At 42.1% G+C, this 26,442-nt stretch overlaps 1 protein-coding gene across 1 annotated transcript; it reads right to left on the reverse strand.

Moving 5' to 3' along the window:
* Nucleotides 1–24,894, reverse strand: LOC143800906 (vomeronasal type-2 receptor 26-like). Its single transcript, XM_077281219.1, has 3 exons — nt 24,688–24,894; nt 21,354–21,477; nt 1–908 (listed from the first exon to the last, which is right to left on the reverse strand). Exons 1-3 carry the CDS (start codon nt 24,892–24,894, stop codon nt 1–3), a joined length of 1,239 nt encoding a protein of 412 aa, XP_077137334.1.
* Between the last annotated feature and the right edge of the window lie 1,548 nt (nt 24,895–26,442).

A 26,442-nucleotide genomic window follows, 5' to 3' on the forward strand; every position in this document is an offset into this window, starting at 1 on the left:
TTATTTTGTATTCTTACAAAGCAGGGCAGTTTTTGTATTCATTTCAGATTTAAATAAGATAATATAACATTTAGGCAAAAAGACGCAACCTAAAAGTCCACAGCTGGAAGCTAGAACAGCGAAAACCTCCACAGCCACAGTATATTTCCCCTTGGTGCTCAGATAAGCTGGGATCATGGCGATCCAGACACTTATGAACACCAGCATGCTGAAGGTGATGTACTTGGCCTCGTTAAAAGTATCTGGTAATGTCCTCACCATGAAAGCCAGAACGAAGCTCACAGCTGCCAGGAGCCCCATATAGCCTAATACAGAATAGAACCCAATAATTGAACCTTCATTACACTGAATTATAATCTTTCCCTGATAAGATCGAGTGTCCAGATCCTTGAAAGGGGGAGAGATTGATAGCCAGATAACACAGATAACAGCTTGGATTGATGAACCCAACAAAACAATAGAATAGGGCAGTTTCACACCCAACAACTTTCTCCAAGCCCTTCCAGGTTTGGTGGATTTAAAAGCAACGTAAACAATGATAGTCTTGGCAAGAAGGGAAGAGATGGCTAGAGAGAAAGTGATTCCAAAAGTGGTCTCACGAAGTCTGCAAGTCACATTAATTGGACAACCAAGAAACAAGAAAACAGAGAGGAAGCTGAGAATGATCGAGACGAGTAGAAGGTAACTCAGGTTCTGGTTATTGGCTTTAACGATCGGGGTGTCTCTATAAGAAATGAATATTCCAAATATCAAACTAGTGACGAGACAACCAAAAACTGAGAGGAATGAAAAAACAGCAGCAATTGTGTCATTGTGATAAGAAATGAATTCTATTATTTTTGGCTGACATTGGTCTCTTTTCTCATTTGGCCATTCATCACTTGGACATTTAATACAGTTGTCACTGTCTAAAGAAAGCAAAAACATAGAAACTTGTTAGTGTCATTTTCCTTAGTACCTTCGAACTATATTCATATTTACAGTAGGGGTATATTCACTTTTGGCCTTCTTCACACTTCCATTTTTTATGTCCATATATGTACCATTTTTAAAGGACTGCAAATATGAACATACACACACCTATTGTATTCAATGGTGGTGCATACATGTCAGGTTTTTCACATGGACCACGTGTCAATGTTAATAACCCACAAACGTGCTTTTTTTAATGCAGCATGGATAAAATGTGTGCTCCATATGAGCACACAGATGATACACGAATGTCATCAGTGTGGCACAAATTGGTGCCTAGGAAAAGCAGTACAGTTATTGCTGTTCCCAGCGCTGGATGGTGAATCTGACTCTCATCATTGTCGCCTGGTCTCCTTACGATCAGCAATGTATACGAGCGTGCTACATAAATAAATAATAAAAAAAACAGGTATGGGATACTTCGTAAATTTCATAACCAGCTGATGGAAAGCCAACAGCTGGCAGCTGATGTTAATATTCTGGAAAGGGACCAATGGCTGTATAGGTTCCCAGTCTGTTAATATCAGCTCACAGCTGTTTGCTTAGCTGTTACAGGTAACTATAGGGGAGATCCTCTAAAAAATTACATTGGGTCTCATCTAGCTATACTAACCAGCAAATGCTAAACAGACAGCTGAGGGCTGATATTAGAAGCCTGGGAAGGGGCTATGGATATTGGTTCCCTCCCAAACTAAGAACATTAGCCCTCAGCCACCCCAGAAATGACGCATTCATTAGATGCACCAATTGTGGAGCTTATCCTCTGCTCTTTCCACTTGTCGTGGTGCGGTGACAAGAGGGATAATATTTGTGATGTTGATGTCAGTCATTTTATGGCCGATGACATCAAGCAAAGGGGTTAATGGAGAGGCATCGATAAGAGATCCCCATTGTTAGTCCCATATCCATATTTAATAATAACACAGAGTAAAGTCCTTTATTTGAAATTAAAACTCCCTGACCCTCTTTTGCCCATTTAATCACTATAATTAAAAATAAAAAAGCAAACTTATACTCACCTGTCAATCGATAATCCAATAAAGATTCATGTCTCACATCCATCCGGATGGTTTGGTGAGTGGCCACAACAGTCATAGGACGTCTCACCAAGACAGCTGGAACATTTTGAGTATGAGAAGCTCCGCCTGTGGTTGTTGGTAGCCTTAATGACATCACCATCATTCACGCGCAGTCACATTTTCAAGCTCAGCTCAGTGTGTTCCAGCTGATATGGTGAGAGGTTGTATCACTGATGTCATCCCTCACGAAACCATATAATTGGATATACAGTGGGTACGGAAAGCATTCAGACCCCTTTAAATTTTTCACTATTTGTTTCATTGTAGCCATTTGGTAAATTCAGAAAAGTTCATTTTTTTCTCATTAATGTACACTCTGCACCCCATCGTGACTAAAAAAAACCCTAAAAATGTAGTAATTTTTGCAAACTTACTAAAAAACAAAAGCTGAAATATCACATGGTCATAAGTATTCAGACCCTTTGCTCAGTATTGAGTAGAAGTAGCCTTTTGAGCTAGTACAGCCATGAGTCTTCTTAGGAATGATGCAACAAGTTTTTCACTCCTGGATTTGAGGATCCTCTGCCATTATTCCTGGCAGATCATCTCCAGTTCCGTCAGGTTGTATGGTGAACATTGTGTGATGCAGCGGTAGGACCATACACAGTGAAATGGCAGTGACCCAAGCAAGTTCAAACAAAACATTCCTTTATTGTGTTACTTCACACAGTCTATTAGCAATACACAGTAAATGGCGTCTTCATCCAGACCAATGGAAAATACACAGTATACGGCTTCTTCACATAGTCCATTAGAAATACACAGTAAATGGCTTTAGTTTGCAGTCCCTACAAAGGCCAGAGTTCCCTTTGTCCAGTTTCCCTGGGGCGACTGCCCGCCGGTACCAAGTCTCTTTACTCACACCGTGCACCACACGCTGTCCTCCGGATTGCAGCCTGGCGAACGCAAGACAGTCTGGGATGAAGGGTGTCAGTCCCCTTGGTTCCTCTTACGCCTGTGTTGCACACAGAAAGAGCTCTGCAGAAAACTGCTCTGTCTGCCTCCAAACCACTACTAACACACCTCCCCTCTACTACAGGTCTTTTAATCAGTCACTGCTTCACCATTCTAATTCCAGCCACACTTGTGACTGCAATACACCCTCATGGCCTCAATACGCCTCTGTGTGCATTCTGGAGAGCACAAACAGCGCTCCCTAGCTGTAACAGGGTTCACTACCTCACAGTTGGTAGACAGTCATTTTCAGGTTTCTCCAGAGATGCTCAATTGGGTTTAGGTCAGGGCTCTGGCTAGGCCAGTCAAGATTGGCCACAGAGTTGTGCTGAAGCCTCTGCTTTGTTATTTTAGCTGTGTGCTTAGGGTCATTGTCTTGTTGGAAGGAGAACCGTCGGCAAAGTCTGAGGTCACGAGCACTATGGAAGAGGTTTTCATCCAGGATATCTCTGTACTTGGCCGCATTCATGTTTCCCTCAATGACGAGTCGTCCTGTCCCTGCAGCTGAAAAACACCCCCATAGCATGATACTGCCACCACCATGTTTCACTGTTGAAATTGTATTGGGCAGGTGATGAGCATTGCCTCTTTTTCTCCATACATACCACTTAGAATTATCAAAGGTCTATATTCTTTTTATCCGACCAGAGAATCTTATTTCTCAAAGTCTGGGAGTCCTTCATGTGTTTTTTAGCAAACTCTATGCGGGCTTTCATGTGTCTTGCACTGAGCCAAGGCTTCCTTCGGTCCACTCTGCCATAAAGGCCCAACTGGTGGAGGGCTGCAGTGATAGGTGACTTTGTGGAACTTTCTTCCATCTCCCTACTGCATCTCTGGAGCTCAGCCACAGTGATATTGGGGTTCTTCTTAACCTCTCACATCAAGGATCTTCTCCCATGATTGCTCAATTTGGCTGGATGGCCAGGTCTAGGAAGACTCCTGGTGGTCCCAAGCTTCTTCCATTTAAGGATTTTGGAGACCACTGTGCTCTTAGGAACCTTAAGTACTGCAGAAATTATTTTGTAACCTTGGGCAGATGTGTGCCTTGCCACAATTCTGTCTCTGAGCTCCTTGGCCAGTTCCTTAGACCTCATGATTCTCATTTGGTCTGACATGCACTGTGAGCTGTGAGGTCTTATATAGACAGGTGTGCGCCTTTACAAATCAAGTCCTCGCAGTTTAATTTAACACAGCTGGACTCCAATGAAGGAGTAGGACCATCTCAAGGAGGATCACAAGGAAATGGACAGCATGGGACTTACATATGAGTGTCTGAGCAAAGGGTCTGAATACTTATGGCCATGTGATATTTCAATTTTTTTCTTTTTTAATAAAATTGCAAAAATGTATACATTTCTGTGTTTTTTCCAGTCAAGATGGGGTGCACAATGTACATTACTGAGAAAAAAAAGGAACTTTTGTGAATTTACCGAATGGCTGCAATAAAACAAAGAGTGAAAAATGTAAAGGGATCTGAATACTTTCTATACCCACTGTGTATATATATTACATTTCAGTGCTTAAAATGGTAAAAGATGGATGGGGAGTTTTTATTTCAAATAAAGGACTTTACTCTGGCTAATTATAAAATATGAATACGGGTTTAGTAATGGGGGTGTCTTATAGAGGTGCCTCACTTATTAAACTCTTGGCTTGATATCAGTGGCCATAAAACAGCTGGCATTCACTCCACAAATATTAACCCCAATGTAATTTTTTTGGGGGATATCTTCTATAATAACCAGTAAAAGCTAAGCAAACAGCTGTGAGATTATATTAATAGCCTGGGAACCTTTATGGCTATTGGTATCTTCCCAGAATATTAATTTCATAACAACTGCCCCCAGCCATTGGCTTTCCTTCAGCTGGTTATGATAATTAAGGGGGACCCACCCCATTTTTTAAATTAATTTATTTAAAAAATAAACAGGTACAGAAATAACAAGCTGTTAGAATCTGTTCAGTTTGTGACTGTCCGCCATTTTGTTGTGGAGTTCTGGCTGCCGGTCTTTTCCCTCTGGTGCTGGGTTGTCTTGGGTCAGGTGATTGTATCACTCTTTATTAACCAGCACCTGCCTCCCAGTCCTTGCTGGACAACTGTGTTAATCTGCTTGTGTTCTGGCTTGGTGCTTTGCTTTGTCTTCTGTGTGTAATTTGTGCAGTACTGGGACCTCTGGTTCTATTAGTCTTAGTTTCTGTCTTCTGTTTGTATCTGCAGCCTTCTCTGTGTTTTCTATTAGGAGGTGACCCATTTTGTACCCAGTCCTTAGATCTTTTAGGGACCACTTTCCCCCGATCTATAGGTCTTTGCTTGAGATTAACTTAGGATCGTCGGTGGGTCTATTCGCAAGGAATGGGTCACCCACTCCATCGTAGGGTAGCAGCCTAGTCTCAGTGCAGGTTCAGTTTTCCCCCTTCTATCCTAGTTCTGTGTTACAGTTCCATAACAGTTTGTCCAGCCACACATATATTTAAAAAAAAATCCTCTCCTGGATTCCTTCAATATGATCAGCGTCCAAGAACTTGCTCAACGCTTGCAAGGGTTAACTTTGGAAGTAGCCAACCTGCAACAGCACGTGAGTAATTACCCTGGAGCACGCTCTGAAGAACCTAAGGTAGGATTACCTGAGGTTTTTTTTGATGAACGGCAGGAATTTTTTACTTTTAAAAATGCATGTCTACTATATTTTCGGCTTAGACCCAGATCCTCAGGGAGTGAATTACAGAATGTGGTGATTATTATGTCTTTATTGCGAAGTAAACCCCAAATCTGGGCATTTTCATTACATCCTGATGATCCTTGTTTGACATTTGTTTGACATCAGTAGGAGCATTTTTTTCTGCTATGGGGTTGTTATACGATAATCCTGATTGGGTCACATCAGCTGAGGCAGAGCTCAGATAGCTTAAACAGTGTTCTGTTGATGCTCAGAGGTATTGCACCCTGTTCAGATGATGGTCCGCAGAGATCAAGTGGAATGACCCAGCGCTTAAGAGTCAGTTTTTAGCAGGTTTGAGTGAAAGAGTTAAAGATTTGCTCATTGCGTATCCTTTCACATTGGAAACTGCTATGCCATTAGCTATCTGTGTGGATAGAAGATTGAGAGACAGACGGAATGAAGAGAAGGCTCTTATAATGCTGAACCCCGTCTCACAGAATAGCCCCATCGACAGCGGGGAACCGATGCAACTTGGGACGATGTCCTCTCGTTCCCAGGAGAAGGAGAAGAGGTTTTTGCTGGGGCTATGCTTGCATTGTGGTAAGGCTGACCATTTTATTAAGCAATGCGAGGTTCACATAAGGAAAGAAAAAAAAGGTCAATCAGAGTATCCCTCCCATTTGCATTGCATTTTTACAGTCGGCAGGAGTTTCTTTTTCTGGTAGTTCTACCTGTCGTGGTCATTCGATTGATTTTCAAGTGATGGTGGACTGTGGTTCTGCACTTAATTTGATTGATCAACAATTCATTGGCAAGTATAAGATTGATTCTGTACCTTTAACATGCCCTTTTCCTGTAGTGTTGATTGGCAACACTCCTCTAGAGCATGGGTGCATTTCTCGAAAGGTCACTGGGTTTCCACTCACTGTCAATATGGAACACCAGGAATCTTTAGATTTGTTTATACTTGAAAAATTGCCTTTTCCAGTTGTTCTGGGGTTACCCTGGTTAAAGGCCGGAGATGATGCGAACTTGAGTCCGAACCCCGAACTTGGACTTTACAGATATGGGATGGGCTGGGGGGCTGCAAAAGAAAGCATAAAATTAATAATGAACATATAATTATTCTTACTTGTCCAGCGACACGTCCTCCCGTCCCGCTGTCTCCCGGCCTCATCTGCTCCCAGGGCCACTCATTACCTTCCGTCAGCATTCACTGCACTCGGCAGTTTTCAACTTTTTTCCGGCAGATGCTGACAGAAGGTAATGAGCGGCCCAGGAAGCAGATGCTGCCGGGAGACAGCGGGACGGGAGGACGTGTCGATGGACAGGTAAGTATAATATTTATAATGTTTAATATTAATGTTATGTTTTCTTTTACAGCTACCCTGGATCCAAACTGTAACATGGGATTCCCATGGAAACCCATGTTCGGGACCTTGTGAATGAACACTATGTGTTCGGTAGAGTCCCGAACTTTACAATTCGGGTTCGCCCATCCCTAAGACCATGTATAATATGAACGCAGGTACTATTACTGGCAGTATTTCCTCTAACAAATCTTAATAGCAACCTGAAATGGTAACAAGTTACAGTATATGCTTTAGGCATAAAAGGAGAATGCCATGATATTGCTGCTTACCCGCCAGTACAACACGCGTTTCGCCAAAGCTTTGACCAGGTCAAATTGTGCCAGTAATAATAGCTGTATTCATATTATACATGTTACATTCTGATCATGTTTTCCTATTAGTTATGTCACTATTAATCAACTTTGTACCTCATTTTCTATCCTGCTTGATACATTTTCATACTTGCCCTCTTTCCATCCATATTTAGCTGCTATATTTATCTTTTTAATATTAACCAAATTAAAGGTGATTATTTAATATTTATTCTTACATACATTTTATTATTTAAAATAACCCTTCCATCTGATTTTGATGAAATTTGGGCATTATTGTGTCACAAAATTCTTGTTCCATTATGCTGCTATTTAATGTATGATTACCTGCAAATCTAATCCATGATAACCCCCCTCTCTCGCGTTTAGTTGCTGTCATTATGTTTCCTAAATTTTATTCATTAGTCGTTTTCAACATCTATAGTTTTCAGTATTCAAATGGACACATGACAATTTTGACTGTATTGTATATGCTAGTTATAAACAATGGGGATAGTGAGACGACTCGCACAAGCGCACTTTGCTCTGCCCTACTGCGTGACAGCGCTATAGAAATACATGCTGTTACGCTCAGGTCAGGAGATCCAGTGGCCAGTCCAAGCATTGCGATGCAATCATCATCAATGTTATATGGCCGTAAGACTGCACCTGTCATGCCGGACGCTGTTCAGACCAGGTCGTCCGACAGACAGCGGTAATTCCGCTTTTGTCCACTATGTGCTCATTAGCGTCGGCAAGATTTTATCTAGCAGGTCCGGGGTTAATTTACCTGGTGCTCGGATTGGAAGCTGGGCCATGCCCACTGCCTTTAAATAGTTCTCCTGAACTTTGGGCATCGCCGATTATAGCTTCTGTCTTGTGCGTGTTATCTCGGTCTGGAGTGGTGAGCTAGTAGTTGGAGTATTGTTGCTGGTGGTGTATTTCCCTTTGTCTTATTTGCTCCTTCCCATATTTGTATTTGTTTTGCCCTTTGCATTTATAGTGTATTCCTGAGTGACTGCGGCGTGGTGCTTATTTTTCCTTTATCCTTGTCTGTGCTAACTGTGGGTATTGGAGTGTGGTCTCTTTACTGGGTGGTGGGTGGTGGTATCAGCCTAGGGTTTAAACAGGAGATAAGGCGAGGGTGGAGGCCCAGACATGCACACCATCAGTGTAAACTCTGGGAGAGGGACAGTCAGGGTTTCCCTAGTCTGAGGGAAATCGCAGGGGCCCGGGTTATTAGCTCTTTCATACCTAGGTCTCCCGTGACAGCGCCCTTAAGGTGTTGCTGTAGCTTACTTCATCACATTGCTAACGTCACCCTGACCCAAAATTGCCAGTGATCATCCATCACTTCTATTGTGCCGTATATGAATATAGGGATTTGGTGTTTTACTCCTCCCCTGAGATGGCTGTCAGTTTGACAACAATTTTTACATTTCCGTTAGATTCACCAATACAGCTGTTACGGGGAGGCCATTCTTGCTTGTTTCTTTATAGTTTCCTATTTATCTGGCTGGATTCTTAGGACTCCCATGAATGAGCTTCATTTGGAACATGTGCAGAAGATCCCAAACCATTCTCTACATTTCTGAACTGCTGAATGGGATGGTTGTGGTGCATGCATATTAAAAATTCAACTGTCAGGTTCTGCTTTACAAAATAAATGGAATGTATGAGCAGAGCTCTGGTGATCACCGAGTATTTTGGCTGTGATTGGATATTTAGTTTGTGTCGCCGCAGTAGCATGATTTGCAGCTGCTAGACAGCCTGAATTCATGTGGGGATTTCCTATCAAACAGGCAACCCCCACATGTATTCAGGCTGTCTAGCAGCCACAAATCATGCAGCTGCGGCGACGTAAACTAAATCTCCGGGCACGCCCAAGATACTCGGAGAACACCCGTAAATGCTCAGAAATCTCGAGTAATGAGCACACTTGCTCATCACTACTCTAATGTTCATACTGGTGCTGATGGTGAAGCACCATACTAACAGTCCTTTTAATGGCTAATCCTGTGCTTTTCTGACTTAATTAGATGCATTCTGCATTTAGCCTAGGGATAGTTACAGGAGCAGGGAGAGTGGTGGAATATAGGCTCTAGTCAGAGCTGAGGGCTTTAAAGTATGTTGCTAAATATTTAGCTGCTCTACGTGACAAGATTTTATTTGGAATGGTGAAAAAATTGGTTATATTGTCATCCATCGAGTATTTTGTGCTTTTTTGGTACATTTCTTTGGTATATAACACTGTAAAAAAAGCATTGAACATTTTTTTCTGGATTCAATTACTTATCCATTCTGTACATTTGTGGAACATTACGGTGGGGTATAACACTCCCAAAAATCATTGCAAATTATTTCAATTACTCACCCATAGAGAATTGTATGCCTTGTGGTACATTTCAGCAATATACAGTGGTGTGTAAAAGTGTTTGTCCCCTACCTGATTTCCTATTCTTTTGCATGTTTTTCACACTTAAATGTTTCAGGTTGCCAAACAAGTTTAAATATCATACAAAGATAACACAAGTAATCACAAGTTGCAGTTTATAAATGAAAGTCTTTATTAATAAGAAAAAAAGAAATAAAAACCTACAGGGCCCTGTGTGAAAAATAAGTTCTGGAGCAAATTAAAAACAAAGTGATTGTGAGCTATTAGTCTGCAAAAGGTTATAAGGCATAGCTAAAGTTTTGGCACTCCAGAGAACCACAGTGAGAGCCATTATCCACAAATGGCAAAAACATGGAAAAAAGGTAAACCTTCTCGGGAGTGGCAGGCTGACAAAAATTACACCAAGATTGCAGAGACAACTTACGCAAGAGGTCACAAAAGTCTCCACAACATCGAAAAAACTGCAGGCCCCACCTGCCTTAAGGTCAGTATTCATGATGCCACCATAAGAAAGAGACTGGGTAAAAATGGCCTGCATGTCAGAGTTCCAAGATGAAAACCACTGCTGAGCAATCAGAATATAAAACCTTGTTTCAGTTTTGCCAGAAAGCGTCTTGATGATCTTGATTTTCTGCAAGACTTTTGGGAGAATACTCTGTGGACTGGCGTGACAAAACTTGAATTTTTTGGAAGATTTATGTCCCATTACATCTGGCATGGAAGTAACCCAGCATTTCAGAAAAGGAACATAATACCAACAGTAAAATATGGTGGTAGTGTGATTGTCTGGGGCTGTTTTGCTGCTTCATTACCTAGGAGCCTTGTTGTGGTAAATGGAACTATGAATAATGCTGTCTACCAAAAAATCCTGAAGACGAATGCTTGGCCATCTGTTCGCGAGCTCAAGCTAAAGCGCACTTGGGTTATGCAGCAGGACAATGATCCAAAACACACCAGCAAGTCCACCTCTTAATGGATTAGGCAAAATAAAACTAAGACTTTGAAATGGTCTAGTCAAAGTCTTGAACTTAATGCCATTGAAATGCAGTGGCATGACCTTACAAAAGCAGTTCATGCTCTGAAACCCTCCAATGTGGCTGATTTACAACAATTCTGCAAAGATAAGTGGGGCAAATTTCCTCCAGAGCTTGCAACAGACTCATTGCCAGTTATCACAAACTCTTCATTGTGGTAGTTGCTGCTAAGGGTGGCCCAACCAGTTATTAGGTCAAGGGTGCAATCACTTTTTCACATAGGGCCCTGCCGGTTTGGATTTCTTTTTGTAAACTTTGTGTTTACTTGGGTTATTTTTGTCTAATATTTAATCCCTTAACCTCCAATGGACGCTTCCCCTTGTTTGTCATGTGTCGGAAAAGGTGCAGGCTCATCGCCAGAGCCCGCACCTTTTCCGACACATGACAGCTGATCTGATCAGCTATCAGGTGCCCCTAACAGCCATGGGTGGAATCGCGATCTACCCGCGGCTGTTAATATGTTGAATGCCGCTGTCAAACTCTGACAGCAGCATTTAACATGCACGTGTAGGAAGCACATTATTAAACCCATCAATCGGTGCCTGTGTCACATGACCATGGGTTGTTGATGGGTTGGCATGACAACCCAGGGTCTGCAGGAGACCCCTGTGGTTGTCATAGCCGAATAGCTATGAGCACCACCAAGCGGTCAGAGCTCAGAGCAGTGAGCACTTCTGCTTCCTAAAGCAGAGATGCATCCCTGCTCTATGTAGCACCAGCGATCAGATATTTGTAGCTTCTAGTCTCCCTCGGAGACTATTGAAGCAACTAAAAAAGTTTTAAAAAATATTAACCCCTTCATGACCTTGCCGTTTTTTGCAATTCTGACCAGTGTCCCTTTATGAGGTAATAACTCAGGAACGCTTCAACGGATCCTAGCGATTCTGAGATTGTTTTTTCGTGACATATTGGGCTTCATGTTAGTGGTAAATTTAGGTCGATAATTTCTGAGTTTATTTGTGAAAAAAAACGGAAATTTGGCAAAAATTTTGAAAATTTCGCAATTTTCACATTTTGAATTTTTATTCTGTTAAACCAGAGAGTTATGTGACACAAAATAGTTAATAAATAACATTTCCCACATGTCTACTTTACATCAGCACAATTTTGGAAACAAATTTTTTTTTTGCTAGCAAGTTATAAGGGTTAAAATTTGACCAGTGATTTCTCATTTTTACAACAAAATTTACAAAACCATTTTTTTTAGGGACCACCTCACATTTGAAGTCAGTTTGAGGGTTCTATATGGCTGAAAATACCCAAAAGTGCCATTTAACTTTTTGAATGAAAAATTGGCTCCAATCTTTAGCGGACACCATGTCGCGTTTGGAGAGCCCCCGTGTGCCTAAACATTGGAGCTCCCCCACAAGTGACCACATTTTGGAAACTAGACCCCCCAAGGAACTTATCTAGAAGCATAGTGAGCACTTTAAACCCCCAGGTGCTTCACAAATTGATCCGTAAAAATGAAAAAGTACTTTTTTTTCACACAAAATTTCTTTTAGCCTCAATTCTTTCATTTTCACATGGGCAACAGGATAAAATGGATCCTAAAATTTGTTGGGCAATTTCTCCTGAGTATGCCGATACCTCATATGTGGGGGTAAACCACTGCTTGGGTGCACGGCAAGGCTCGGAAGGGGAGGCGTGCCATTTGACTTTTTGAATGGAAAATTAGCTCCAATCGTTAGCGGACACCATGTCGCGTTTGGAGAGCCCCTGTGTGCCTAAACATTGGAGCTCCCCTACAAGTGACCCCATTTTGGAAACTAGACCCCCCAAGGAACTTATCTAGATGCATAGTGAGCACTTATAACCCCCAGGTGCTTCACAGAAGTTTATAACGCAGAGCCGTGAAAATAAAAAAATAATTTTTCTTTCCTCAAAAATGATTTTTAGCCCAGAATTTTTTATTTTCCCAAGGGTAATAGGAGAAATTGGACCCCAAATGTTGTTGTCCAGTTTGTCCTGAGTACGATGATACCCCATATGTGGGGGTAAACCACTGTTTGGGCGCACGGCAGGGCTCGGAAGGGAAGGCACGCCATTTGGCTTTTTGAATGGAAAATTAGCTCCAATCATTAGCGGACACCATGTCGCGTTTGGAGAGCCCCTGTGTGCCTAAACATTGGAGCTCCCGCACAAGTGACCCCATTTTGGAAACTAGACCTCCCAAGGAACTAATCTAGATGTGTGGTGAGCACTTTGAACCCCCAAGTGCTTCACAGAAGTTTATAACGCAGAGCCATGAAGATAAAAAATAATTTTTCTTTTCTCAAAAATGATTTTTTAGCCCACAATTTTATATTTTCCCAAGGGTAATAGGAGAAATTGGACCCCAAAAGTTGTTGTCCAGTTTCTCCTGAGTACGATGATACCCCATATGTGGGGGTAAACCACTGTTTTGGCACACGTCGGGGTTCGGAAGGGAAGTAGTGACGTTTTGAAATGCAGACTTTGATGGAATGCTCTGCGGGCGTCAGGTTGCGTTTGCAGAGCCCCTGATGTGCCTAAACAGTAGGAACTCCCCACAAGTGACTCCATTTTGGAAACTAGACCCCCAAGGGAACTTATCTAGATGTGTAGTGAGCACTTTGAACCCCCAAGTGCTTCACAGAAGTTAATAACGCAGAGCCGTGAAAATAAAAAATGTGTTTCCTTTCCTCAAAAATATTTTTTTAGCCCAGAATTTTTTATTTTTGCAAGAGTAACAGGAGAAATTGGACCCCAAAAGTTGTTGTCCAGTTTCTCCTGAGTACGCTGATACCCCATATGTGGGGGTAAACCACTGTTTGGGCACATGCCGGGGCTCGGAAGGGAAGTAGTGACGTTTTGGAATGCAGACTTTGATGGAATGGTCTGCGGGCATCATGTTACGTTTGCAGAGCCCCTGATATGCCTAAACAGTAGAAACCCCCCACAAGTGACCCCATTTTGGAAACTAGACCCCCCAAGGAACTTATCTAGATGTGTGGTGAGCACGTTCAACCCCCAAGTGCTTCACAGAAGTTTACAACGCAGAGCCGTGAAAATAAAAAATAATTTTTCTTTCCTCAAAAAAGATGTTTTAGCAAGCAATTTTTTATTTTCACAAGGGTAACAGGAGAATTTGGACCCCAATATCTGTTGCCCAGTTTGTTGTGAGTACGCTGATACCCCATATGTGGGGGTAAACCACTGTTTGGGCACACGTCAGGGCTCGGAAGGGAAGTAGTGACATTTGAAATGCAGACTTTGATGGAATGGTCTGCGGGCGTCACATTGCATTTGCAGAGCCCCTGATGTGCCTAAACAGTAGAAACACCCCACAAGTGACCCCATTTTGGAAACTAGACCCCCGAAGGAACTTATCTAGATGAGTGGTGAGCACTTTCAACCCCCAAGTGCTTCACAGAAGTTTATAACGCAGAGCCGTGAAAATAAAAAATAATTGTTCTTTCCTCAAAAATTATGTTTTAGCAAGTAATTTTTTATTTTTGCAAGGGTAACAGGAGAAATTGGACCCCAACAGTTGTTGCCCAGTTTGTCCTGAGTACGCTGGTACCCCAAATGTGGGGGTAAACCACTGTTTGGGCGCACGTCGGAGCTTGGAAGGGCGGGAGCACCATTTGACTTTTTGAACGCAAGATTGGCTGGAATCAATGGTGGCGCCATGTTGCGTTTGGAGACCCCTGATGTGCCTAAACAGTAGAAACCCCTCAATTCTAACTTCAACACTAACCCCAACACACCCCTAATCCTAATCCCAACTGTAGCCATAACCCTAATCACAACCCTAACCCCAACACACCCCTAACCACAACCCTAACCGCAACACAACCGTAACCCTAATTCCAACCCTAATCCTAACCCTAATCCCAACCGTAACCCTAATCCCAACCCTAACCACAACTGTAACCCCAACACACCCCTAACCCTATCCGTAACCCTAACCACAAGCCTAATTCTAACCCTATTTCAAACCCTAGCCCTAATTCCAACCCTAACTCTAATTCCAACCCTAACCCTAAGGCTATGTGCCCACGTTGCGGATTCGTGTGAGATTTTTCCGCACGATTTTTGAAAAATCTGCAGGTAAAAGGCACTGCTTTTTGCCTGCGGATTTACAGCAGATTTCCAGTGTTTTTTTGTGCGGATTTCACCTGCGGATTCCTATTGAGGAACAGGTGTAAAACGCTGCGGAATCCGCACAAAGAATTGACATGCTGCGGAAAATACAATGCAGCGTTTCTGCACGGAATTTTCCGCACCATGGGCACAGCGGATTTGGTTTTCCTTAGGTGTACATGGTACTGTAAACCTGATGTAAAACTGCTACGAATTCGCAGCGGCCAATCCGCTGCGGATCCGCGGCCAATCCGCTGCGGATCCCCGGCCAATCCGCTGCGGATCCGCGGCCAATCCGCGGGCAATCTGCTGCCGATCCGCTGCGGATCCGCTGCCAATCCGCTGCGGATCCGCGGCCAATCCGCTGCCAATCCGCTGCAGATCCGCGGCCGATCCGCTGCCGATCCGCTGCCGATCCGCTGCCGATCCGCTGCCGATCCGCTGCCGATCCGCGGCCGATCCGCGGCCGATCCGCTGCCGATCCGCTGCCGATCCGTGGCCGATCCACTCTGTGTGCACATGCCATAACCCTACCCCTAACCCTACCCGTAACCCTAACCCTACCCCTAACCCTACCCCTAACCCTACCCCTAGTTCTAACCCTAGTTCTAACCCTAGTTCTAACCCTAACCCTAGTGGAAAAATAAAAAAAAATATTTTCTTTATTTTATTATTGTCCCTACCTATGGGGGTGATAAAGGGGGAGGTTTATTTATTATTTTTTTTATTTTGATCGCTGTGGTAGGTTCTACCACAGCGATCAAAATGTACCTGTAATGAATCAGCCAGCCGGCAGATTCGGCGGGCGCACTGAGCATACGCCCGCCATCTTGGAAGATGGCGGCGCCCAGGGAGAAGACGGACCGACTTCGGGAGGCTCGGTAAGTATGAGGGGGTGGTGGGGGGTGGATCGGAGCACAGGGGGGGGATCGGAGGACGGGGGAGCGGACAGGAGCACGGGGGAGCGGACAGGAGCACGGGGGAGCGAACAGGGGGACGGAGGGGGGTACCGGACAGAACGGAGGACTGGGGAGGAGATCGGGGGCGGTGGGGGGGGCCAGAACATGATTTCCAGCCATGGCAGATGCTATTGCAGCATCGGCCATGGCTGGATTGCAATATTTCACCATTTTCATAGGTGAAATATTGCAAATTGCTCTGATTGGCTGTTGCACTTTCAACAGCCAATCAGAGCGATCGTAGCCACGTGGGGGCAAAGCCTACCCCCCTAGGCTGAAGTACAACTCCCCCTCTCCCTGCAGATCGGGTAAAATAGGAATTAACCCTTTCACCCGATCTGCAGGGATGCGATCATTCCATGACGCCACATAGGCGTCATGGGTCGGGAAGGGGTTAAAAGAATAAGAAATATATAAAAGTTCAAACCACTCCTCTTTCGCCCCATTCAAAATAATACAATAAAAAAATCAAATATTCACATATTTGATATCTCAACATTCTGTATCGCCTGATCTATCAATATATAAAAAGATCCAATAGGTTAACGGCGTAGCTAGAAAAAAACGAAATGCCAGAATTACGGGTTTTTTTGCATTGCATTGCATTACACACTAAAATGGTATCAATAAAAATGTTAGGTCGGCATGCAAAAAGTAAGCCCTCACCCGGCCCCAGATCCCAGAGACGCTATGGGTCTTTTTTTTTTTTTTTTTACAAATTTTAGATTTTTATTCATCACTTAAATAAAAAATAACCTAGACATGTTTGGTGTCAGTGAACCTGTAATGACCTGGAGAATCATATTGGCAGGTCAGTTTTAGCATTTAGTGAGCATGGTGAAAAAAATCCAAAAAAACAATTGAGGAATTGCACTTTTTTGCAATTTCACCGCATTTGGAATTTTGTAACCTTTTTTCTTTACATGATATGGTAAAATCAATGATGCCACTCAACAGTACAACTTGTCCCGCAAAAAACAAGACCTCACATCGCCATATTGAGGAAAAATATAAAAGTTATGGCTGTGGGAAGAAGGGGAGTAAAAAATGGAAATGCCAAAACTTAAAAAACCCTGATCCTTAAGGGGTTAAATTTGTTTAGCGATCTGAAGCCCCACTTCCATTGCAGCAGAGCTCCAACAGGCCTGGTCACCTCAAATCCCTGTGTCAACTAGAACAGTTTGTAGGATTCTGTCTCGAAATGGCCTCCATGGTCGAATCAGTGCCCAGAACCAGCACTAAGCAAAAGGCCAATAAAAAACCGTGTGGCATTTGCAAAGTCCCACAGCCTGCTAAACAGATGGACGCTGGAAAAGTGGCAGAAGGTGGATTTCTCTGATGAATCTTCAATAGAAATACACACAGCCGCCACAAATACTGCAGGAGTCCTACTGGAACCCGTATGGATCCAAAATACACCCAGAAAACAGTTAAATTTGGTGGTGGGATGATCATGTCTGGGGTTATATTCAGTATGGGGGTGTGCGAAACATTTGCAAGGTGGAAGGCAATATCAATAGCCTAAAATATCAAGAAGTGTTAGCTACTTCTTATATTCCAAATCATAAAAGGGGTCAAATTCTGCAGCAGGATGGTGCTCCATCTCATACATCCATCTCTACAACAAAGTTCCTCCAGGCAAAAAAGATCAAGGGGTTCAAAGACTGGCCAGCCCAGTCACCAGACATGAACATCATTGAGCATGTTTGGGGTAGGATGAAAGAGGAAGCTTGGAAGACAAAACCAAAGAATCTAGATGAACTCTGTGAGGCATGTAAGACTGCATTCTTTGCTATTCCTGATGACTTCATTCATAAATTGTATGAATCGTTGTTGAACCGCATGGATGCAGTCCTTCAAGCTCATGGAAGTCACACAAAATCCTAAATATGACTCTAATACCACCACAACTTCATTCATCAATGTTATGCAACATATATTTGTATTTTAAGGTAATTATTTGTTTGAATACCACATTACTTTCTGTGGGCTACAAAACTTTTGTCTTGCCAAAATCTGACCATGCTGTGTCCATTAACTGATCAGTATTTCTGCATTGATGCCAATTTATTTTCTTAACCTAAACCACATTTTGGAGGGTTTCAGCTTTCAAAAGAATAATTGATACAACCAATGGATGAATTTAACATCAGGTTGGAAGCTTTTATTTACATAACATGGATAAGCGACATACCTTCTGTCAGGGTGTGTATACTGGAGAACTTGCTTTGTGTGCAGTTTCATTGGCTTGAAATAAAAACCAAAATTGCCCTTCTACAGGTGTACAAATTTGGTCCCTCTGTACTTGGTCCGAAGCTGCCACTATTTTTCCCTGTGTAGCATCCCTGCCTTGTACCAGCACGTGTCCAGGAACATCAACGCTGTCGTTATAACACCATTACTGGAATCATCATCTCAGCGATTGACATGTGGACAAGCACTTTTGGCTAGGGACTTTACATTTCACTAACGGCACTCTGGGTGAACATTGTGGAGGCTGGGGCTGAATGCCAGCCTTGCAAGACAAGTGCTACCATTGCTGAGGATTGATGGTCCTACCTCTATCAAGGTTTTCTAAACTTCCTACACTTGTCCCTGCACCCCTTACTGCTCCTTCTCAACCTCCATCTCAGATGTGCTGTCTCAAAACACATTATCCACATCAGCTGGAAACTGCATCACTGACACAGAGATGTAGTAACAGGCTCTGCTGAAGCCACAGACCAATTATTGAAAGGGATAACAGACCAGACAGATCTGTGGCTCTGAACCTACAACGTTGCATGTTCATGTGTGACCTGGAGGCAGCTGTGAATCTTGGCAGGCTCACACACATACTATGCTTGGCCAAAATGCTCAACTTGGTAGCTCAGAGGTTTCTAAAAACCTATCCATATTTGCCATAGATTCCAGCCAGGGTACACAGCATTAGTGTGATTTCTGCAAGTCAGCTACAGCTGCCACTTCTCTAGCAGTGCTGCAGCAGGGCATGCAAGTGCCAGCTAAACAACTGGTGTGCGATATCACCATGCACTGTAACTCCATCCTGTACATGCTAACAAGGCTTTGTGAACAGCTGAGATGAGTTGTGAAATGCCAGCTCCTACATGCCAGTTGGCATTCTGCTCAGCCTCCACACATAACAACTGAAGAGTGGTAAATGGATGTCTGACATTTGTGCAGTTCTCCAAAACTTTGAGAAATCCACAAAGATTGTAAGTGATGATGACCCCATCATTAGCACAATGATCCCGCTTCTGTGCCTACGTAAACAGTTGCTGCTGACAACTAGTCATGACGCTTTACATGCAGACCAGGTGGAGATGCAGGGAGACATGGGAAAGGGAGTCACTACCCAGTCCTGCCTCATCTCATCTGCTTAGCATGGATTGGGTAACAATGAGGAGGTGCAGGCTGAGGAGGAAGGGGAACTGTTGATTTACACAACATAGGCTAGTACCCACACAAGCTTTGTCATGTCTCTCCTTTGTGGATAGGCTGAAGAGGAAAATGAGGAGAAAGAGATTATGGAGGAGGATATGGAGAGTAGTCATCATGGTGGTTACAGGGACTTGTTGGCTGTAGGGACCTTGACACATTTGGAAGACTTTATGTACCGGTACCTTTCCTGTGCCCCTCGTATTGCATTAATCTTGGCCAAAAAAGAGTATGTGCTGTTCTCCCTGCTAGACCCACGCTACAAAGAGAACCTTGCATCTCTCCTTCCTAAGGCAGAGAGGACACTATAATGGTGCTATAAATAGTTGTTATTCTTCAATATTTGAATAAAGTAATACATTTGGTGTCCTCAGGGGTGTATGGATGACACTGCTTGTAATTTTTAGTCAGATTTTGCACTGTGCAGAACTATGATGAGTGCAGGAATACCACAAGTATTCTTTGTTCATGATATTTGAATGAAGTACTACAGTTCATGCTTTCAAGGGTCTATGGATGGCCCTGCTTGTAACTTTTGGCAGGCTTTGAACTATGCAGAACTATTATGAGTGTAAAAGTACCTCAACTATACTTTTTTCACAATATTTGAATGAGGTGCTATAGTTGGTGCCTTCAGTGGTGTATGAATGATTGTACTTGTAATGCTTGGCCGCCTTTCCACTTGTGCAAAGCCTTTATGAGTCTAGAAGTACCACTACATGACAATTTGAACAGTATGTGTATGAGGCCCTACTTTATGTGTAATATAGGGTAAATCTGAGTCTCAATTCCATCACTTTTTTGGCAGTTCTTGCTTCCTTAATGAATTATATGAAATTTCCAAGTTGCTACTGAAAATTTCAATTTTGGTTTACTTAAATTATTATTATTATTTTTTTAAAAAAATTCTGCCTGACATACGAGTCATTATACAGGAAAGAATGATTCTTAACATTTTTATTTCCTGTAAACTCCAATTTATCTTTGATTTTGAATGTTTTATTGTTACTCGTTAAAGTGGGATAAAAGTGTGACACCATTGTTCTCAATAAACCAAGAAGGGGCATATAATAAGAAGCTCCACCATAGAACACTGGGAAGATAACCAAAGGATAATGGACAACTGAGCTAAATCAACAAATAAGTTTTATTCACAAAATATAAAAGAAAGGAAATAAATACAATGATTGTAGAAACAATTGAAAACAGAAGACAACACCATAGTGCCACATCCATGCAGGAAAAGCACATCCATCATACTCACAAGTTACCACTACATTCATAATATAAGGTGCCTAGTGCCATAGTGCAAATATTAATAATATATATAAATAAATATGGATGTATATATAGGAATCCAAGTGACACATGAAAAACCTTTACTGCATAAAGATAGGGCATATCCATAAATGATAAACAATATACATCAGACAGTGATGTGGATAAACCAACCTGCTAAGTATGTGGGATGCAGAAGCCCCAACGCGCGTTTTGCACTTTGCTTCTACGTCCCCCGAAGAAGCAAAGTGCGAAACGCGCGTTGGGGCTTCCCATCCTTTTCACCTTCCATTCAGCACTAATTCCATCCACTTCAATAATCTCACTGCCCACAGACCTCTTATTAGAGTCTGCTGTAAAAATGCTCAGATTTTACATTGACTCCCATTATGCTCGTTACTCTAAATGAGCACCTAAACATTAGAATTTGCTCTGTTCGAGTAGCGAACATATTAGTGCTCGCTCATCTCTAATAATAAAATACTGGCTCCAATATTGGGCAATGTGAGACACAAAAGCTGAGCAAGAGGAGATACCCCAGGACTCGTTCACTCATTCAGTTTTTGGTCTGTATTTTACAACAGTATTTGTAAGGCTAAACCATGAGCGAGTCAAAAATGCAGAAGAAGTGAACATGATTCTATCATGCTTTCCATCTGATTGTTCCTTTACTGATTTTGGCTTACAAATACTGATGTAAAATACTGACCAAATATCGAATGTGTGAATGTGGCCTTATGCGCCACATTTACTATTATTATTATTATTATTATTATTATTATTATTATTATTATCATCACATAATATCATATACCGGTTATATTGGATATTTCTCCTTCTGAACATGGGACACAGTCATAGCAGCAGGTATGAACAATGTTTCCTGACATTTTTCTGCTTCCTGGTAAGCAAATATCTGAGCAGCGGGAGACTGGAACCTAAAAAAATGGAAAGAACATTTAAAGAGGACCTTCACTTTTAACTGGCTTCATTATGAAGAATAAGTTCAATACCTGAATAAACCTTAGTTTTAGAAATTTGTTTATTTTTTCTATTGCAGAGATGTAGTTTTATAAAGGTCAGGGAGCATAATATGAAAATTTGCTTTTTCCCAAGGGTGCATTAGTGGAGATACTTCTCTGGGTGTAGCGTACACTTTTTACCTTTTATTGAGCTGCCCATTAGTAGGCATAGAGAAAGAAAATAATGCTCCAGAGAAGCTCAGAACTGCATTTTCAGTTTGATATGATAAGACATATGCATATAACCTTATCACACTTACAGTGGGTACGGAAAGTATTCAGACCCCTTTACATTTTTCACTCTTTGTTTCATTGCAGCCATTTGGTAAATTCCATAAAGTTCCTTTTTCCTCATTAATGTACACTCTGCCCCCATCTTGACTGGAAAAACAGAAATGTAGAAATTTTTGCAAATTAAAAAAGAAAAACTGAAATATCCCATGGTCATAAGTCTTCAGCCCCTTTGCTCAGACACTCATATATGAGTCACATGCTGTCCATTTCCTTGCACTGTGAGGTCTTATATAGACAGGTGTGCGCCTTTACAAATCAAGTCCTATCAGTGTAATTACACACAGCAGGACTCCAATGAAGGAGTAGAACCATCTCAAGGAGGATCACAAGGAAATGGACAGCATGTGACGTAAATATGAGAGTCTGAGCAAAGGGGCTGAAGACTTATGACCATGGGATATTTCAGTTTTTCTTTTTTTATAAATATGCAAAAATTTCCATATTTCTGTTTTTTTTCACTCAAGATGGGGCGCAGGGTGTACATTAATGAGAAGAAAAAATGAACTTTTTTGTATTTACCAAATGGCTGCAATGAAACAAAGAGTGAAAAATTTAAAGGGGTCTGAATACTTTTTGTACCCACTGTATGTATGTGTATATATATATACACTCACTGGCCACTTTATTAGGTACACCTGTCCAACTTCTTGTTAACACTTAATTTCTAATCAGCCAATCACATGGCGGCAACTCAGTGCATTTAGGCATGTAGACATGGTCAAGACAATCTCCTGCAGTTCAAACCGAGCATCAGTATGGGGAAGAAAGGTGATTTGAGTGCCTTTGAACGTGGCATGGTTGTTGGTGCCAGAAGGGCTGGTCTGAGTATTTCAGAAACTGCTGATCTGGGATTTTCACGCACAACCATCTCTAGGGTTTACAGAGAATGGTCCGAAAAAGAAAAAAAATCCAGTGAGCGGCAGTTCTGTGGGCGGAAATGCCTTGTTGATGCCAGAGGTCAGAGGAGAATGGGCAGACTGGTTCGAGCTGATAGAAAGGCAACAGTGACTCAAATCGCCACCCGTTACAACCAAGGTAGGCCTAAGAGCATCTCTGAACGCACAGTGCGTCGAACTTTGAGGCAGATGGGCTACAGCAGCAGAAGACCACACCGGGTACCACTCCTTTCAGCTAAGAACAGGAAACTGAGGCTACAATTTGTACAAGCTCATCGAAATTGGACAGTAGAAGATTGGAAAAACGTTGCTTGGTCTGATGAGTCTCAATTTCTGCTGCGACATTCGGATGGTAGGGTCAGAATTTGGCGTAAACAACATGAAAGCATGGATCCATCCTGCCTTGTATGGAGCATCTTTGGGATGTGCAGCCGACAAATCTGCGGCAACTGTGTGATGCCATCATGTCAATATGGACCAAAATATCTGAGGAATGCTTCCAGCACCTTGTTGAATCTATGCCACGAAGAATTGAGGCAGTTCTGAAGGCAAAAGGGGTCCAACCCGTTACTAGCATGGTGTACCTAATAAAGTGGCCGGTGAGTGTATATATATATATATATATATATATATATATATATATATATATACACACTATACTTTTTATATGTATTCGTTCACATGAAATAAAAAGACATCCGGCTCATTTGTACTCGATGAGACCCTGGAGTCCAAATTTACCATCAATGAAAAAAGGTTTAAAGGGAACCTGTTACCAGGTTTGGCTGATACAAGTTATGGCCACCCCCTTTCAGGACTTATATACAGCATTCTATAATGCTTCATATAAGCCCTCAATCCGACCTACCAAATGGAGATCTCGACACCAAGATCTCGGGTGATGAGATCTCAGCGCCAAGATCTCCATCTGCGCATGCGCCGACCCCAGCAACCATTTTTCCGAAGTCCACTTCAAAGTAAACCATGGAAGTACGGGGGCTCCAGACATTCAAATAATGTCGGCTGAGCACCACTGAGCACCAGCAGCGTCGCACATCCGAATACTCCTTTCTCCCAGTCTGGGGTCCGCAGCATCACCCCACTCCTTCTTCCACCAGCAGTGACCCTGGGACCCCTCGTCACTGCAGCCACCACCCCCAATAAGCAATAAGAAGAATAGATTATAAGAAGCACCACCATTTTATTAAAAAAAAGTTTTTATCCTATTTTTCTCCTCAAAATTTGCGGTGCGTCTTAAAATCTGGTGTGTCTTATAAACCGCAAAAGACAGTAAGCTACAGCATTTCCCCATATACCAAACTAAGCGACTACACAGCTCCAGCACCTCACTATATATCACACGGTGACTGTACAGCTACAGCACTTTCCTATACATCATACTGAGAGACTATACAGCTACAGCACTTCCCTATATATGGTTACACCATCGTGAGACTTGAATTCACATATGTGTGCATTTTCTGTGACTGTCTCATTGGAGGTGCACAACTTTTAAAGTGCAATATATTGGTGCGTTGTATGCCGTGTAGAGTTTGAAACAACCAACAGAGATAATGGAAAATGCTGTTTTATTGCCAGCAAGTCCCAGTTGCATGTGGTTTAGAGTGAAGTCTGTGATTGAAAAGTCCTTTGGAAATTGCAACCAGCAATTAGCAATTCTAACACAATCAAATGATCAATCGATGACCAAAGTTGATCCACTGTAAGACAAACTTAACAATCCGTTAGTGCCATAATGACTGGAAAAACCACTGATCTTCTCTCTTGCCCTATTTGCCTTATCGGCATATATAAGGCTGTTAGTTTAGGTCAGGATACCCACATTCAGTCCAAGCATTATGGTCACTCACTACACAACACAGACCATGAAACACGGATATGTCAAAGAAGAAGAATAGTAGCGCACGCGTCTGACCTCAGTTGTATTCTTCCATGTTAATGCTTCGGCATCCATGTGAAGCTGTTGTCCATCTAAAGCCCATGGTGTAAAGTTCCCAACATGAGCATTAACGGTTAATGAATTTTCTTGATAAAACCAGTTAATTATCTTGTACTCATGGACAGTCTCTCCATATTCATCAAAATAAGGTAAAGAGTTCACTGAGTCATATGAATACTCCATTAATTTAAGGTAATGCCGTAACTGATATAAGAATGAAAGGATATAAATAAATAAATAAAGGAGAATATACAGAAATTGGTGAAAGAAACTAGTAACATTTGTAATAGAGTGAGGCACAGATGAACAGTTCACTGTACTAAAGGAACAGAGAAGTGGAGACTTGAAAAGTAAATCAAACACAATTCCAAACCTGACATAGTTCAGATTCAGCTCCAGACTGAAATGTTAGATACAGTTGTGCTCAAAAGTTTACACACAACGACAGAATTAATTGTCAAACTGCTGTGTTTCTTTCAAATCATAATGACAACTCAAAACATCCAAATGACTCTGATCAAAAATTCACATCCCCTGGTGATTTTGGCCTGATAACATGCACAGAAGTTGACACAAATGAGTTTGAATGGCTACTAAAGGTAACATCCTCACCTGTGACCTGTTTGCTTGTAATCAGTGTGTGCATAAAAGCTGAGTGAGTTTCTGGGATCCAGACAGACTCTTGCATCTTTCATTCAGCCACTGACTTTTCTGGATTGTGAGTCATGGGGAAAGTGAAAGAATTGTCAATGGATCTATGGGAAAAGGTAGTTGAACTGTATAAAACAGGAAAGGGAAACAAAAAGATATCCAAGGAATTGATAATGCCAGTCAGCAGCGTTCAAACTGTGATTAACAAATGGAAAATCAGGGGCTCTGTAAAAACAAAACCACGGTCAGGTAGAACAACAAAAATGTCATCCACAACTGCCAGGAAAATTGATTGGAATGCAAAGACAAACCCACAAATAACATCAGCTGAAATACAAGACTCTCTGAAAACAAGCGGTGTGGATGTTTCAAATGCACAATAAGGAGGCACTTGAAGAAAAATGGGCTGCACGGTCAAGTCACCAGAAGAAAGCCATTACTGCGCAAATGTCACAAAGTATCTTGCCTACAATACGCAAAACAGCACAGAGACAAGCCTCAAAACTTCTGGAACAAAGTAAATTGGAGTGGTGAGACTAAAATTGAACTTTTTGGCCATAACCATAAATGTTACATTTGGCGAGAGGTCAACAAGGCCTATGATGAAAGGAACACCATTCATACTGTAAAGCATGGAGGTGGATCGCTGATGTTTTGGGAATTTTTGAGCTAAAAAGGCACAGGAAACTTGGTCAAAGTTGAAGAAAAGATAAATGCAGCTCGTTATCAGCAAATACTGGAGGCAAAATTGCACTCATCAGCCTGGAAGCTAGACAACCCAGGAATTTACAGGAACTAGAGGATTTTTGCCAAGAAGAGTGGGCAGCTTTACCATCTGAGAAAATAAAGAACCTCATTCACAACTACCACAAAAGACTTCAAGCTGCCATTGATGTCAGAGGGGGCAATACACGGTATTAAGAAATGGGGTATGTGAACTTTTTATCAAGGTCATTTGGATGTTTTGGATTGTCATTATGATTTAAAAAGAGAAAACACAGTAGTTTGACAAAAAATGGCTTCACCCAATCACTAACCATGAGAGGAGAAAATGTTTTGGTGTTATCATTCATATTCTCT

Source organism: Ranitomeya variabilis, chromosome 1 (genome assembly GCF_051348905.1).
Source record: "Ranitomeya variabilis isolate aRanVar5 chromosome 1, aRanVar5.hap1, whole genome shotgun sequence".
NCBI lineage: Eukaryota > Metazoa > Chordata > Amphibia > Anura > Dendrobatidae > Ranitomeya > Ranitomeya variabilis.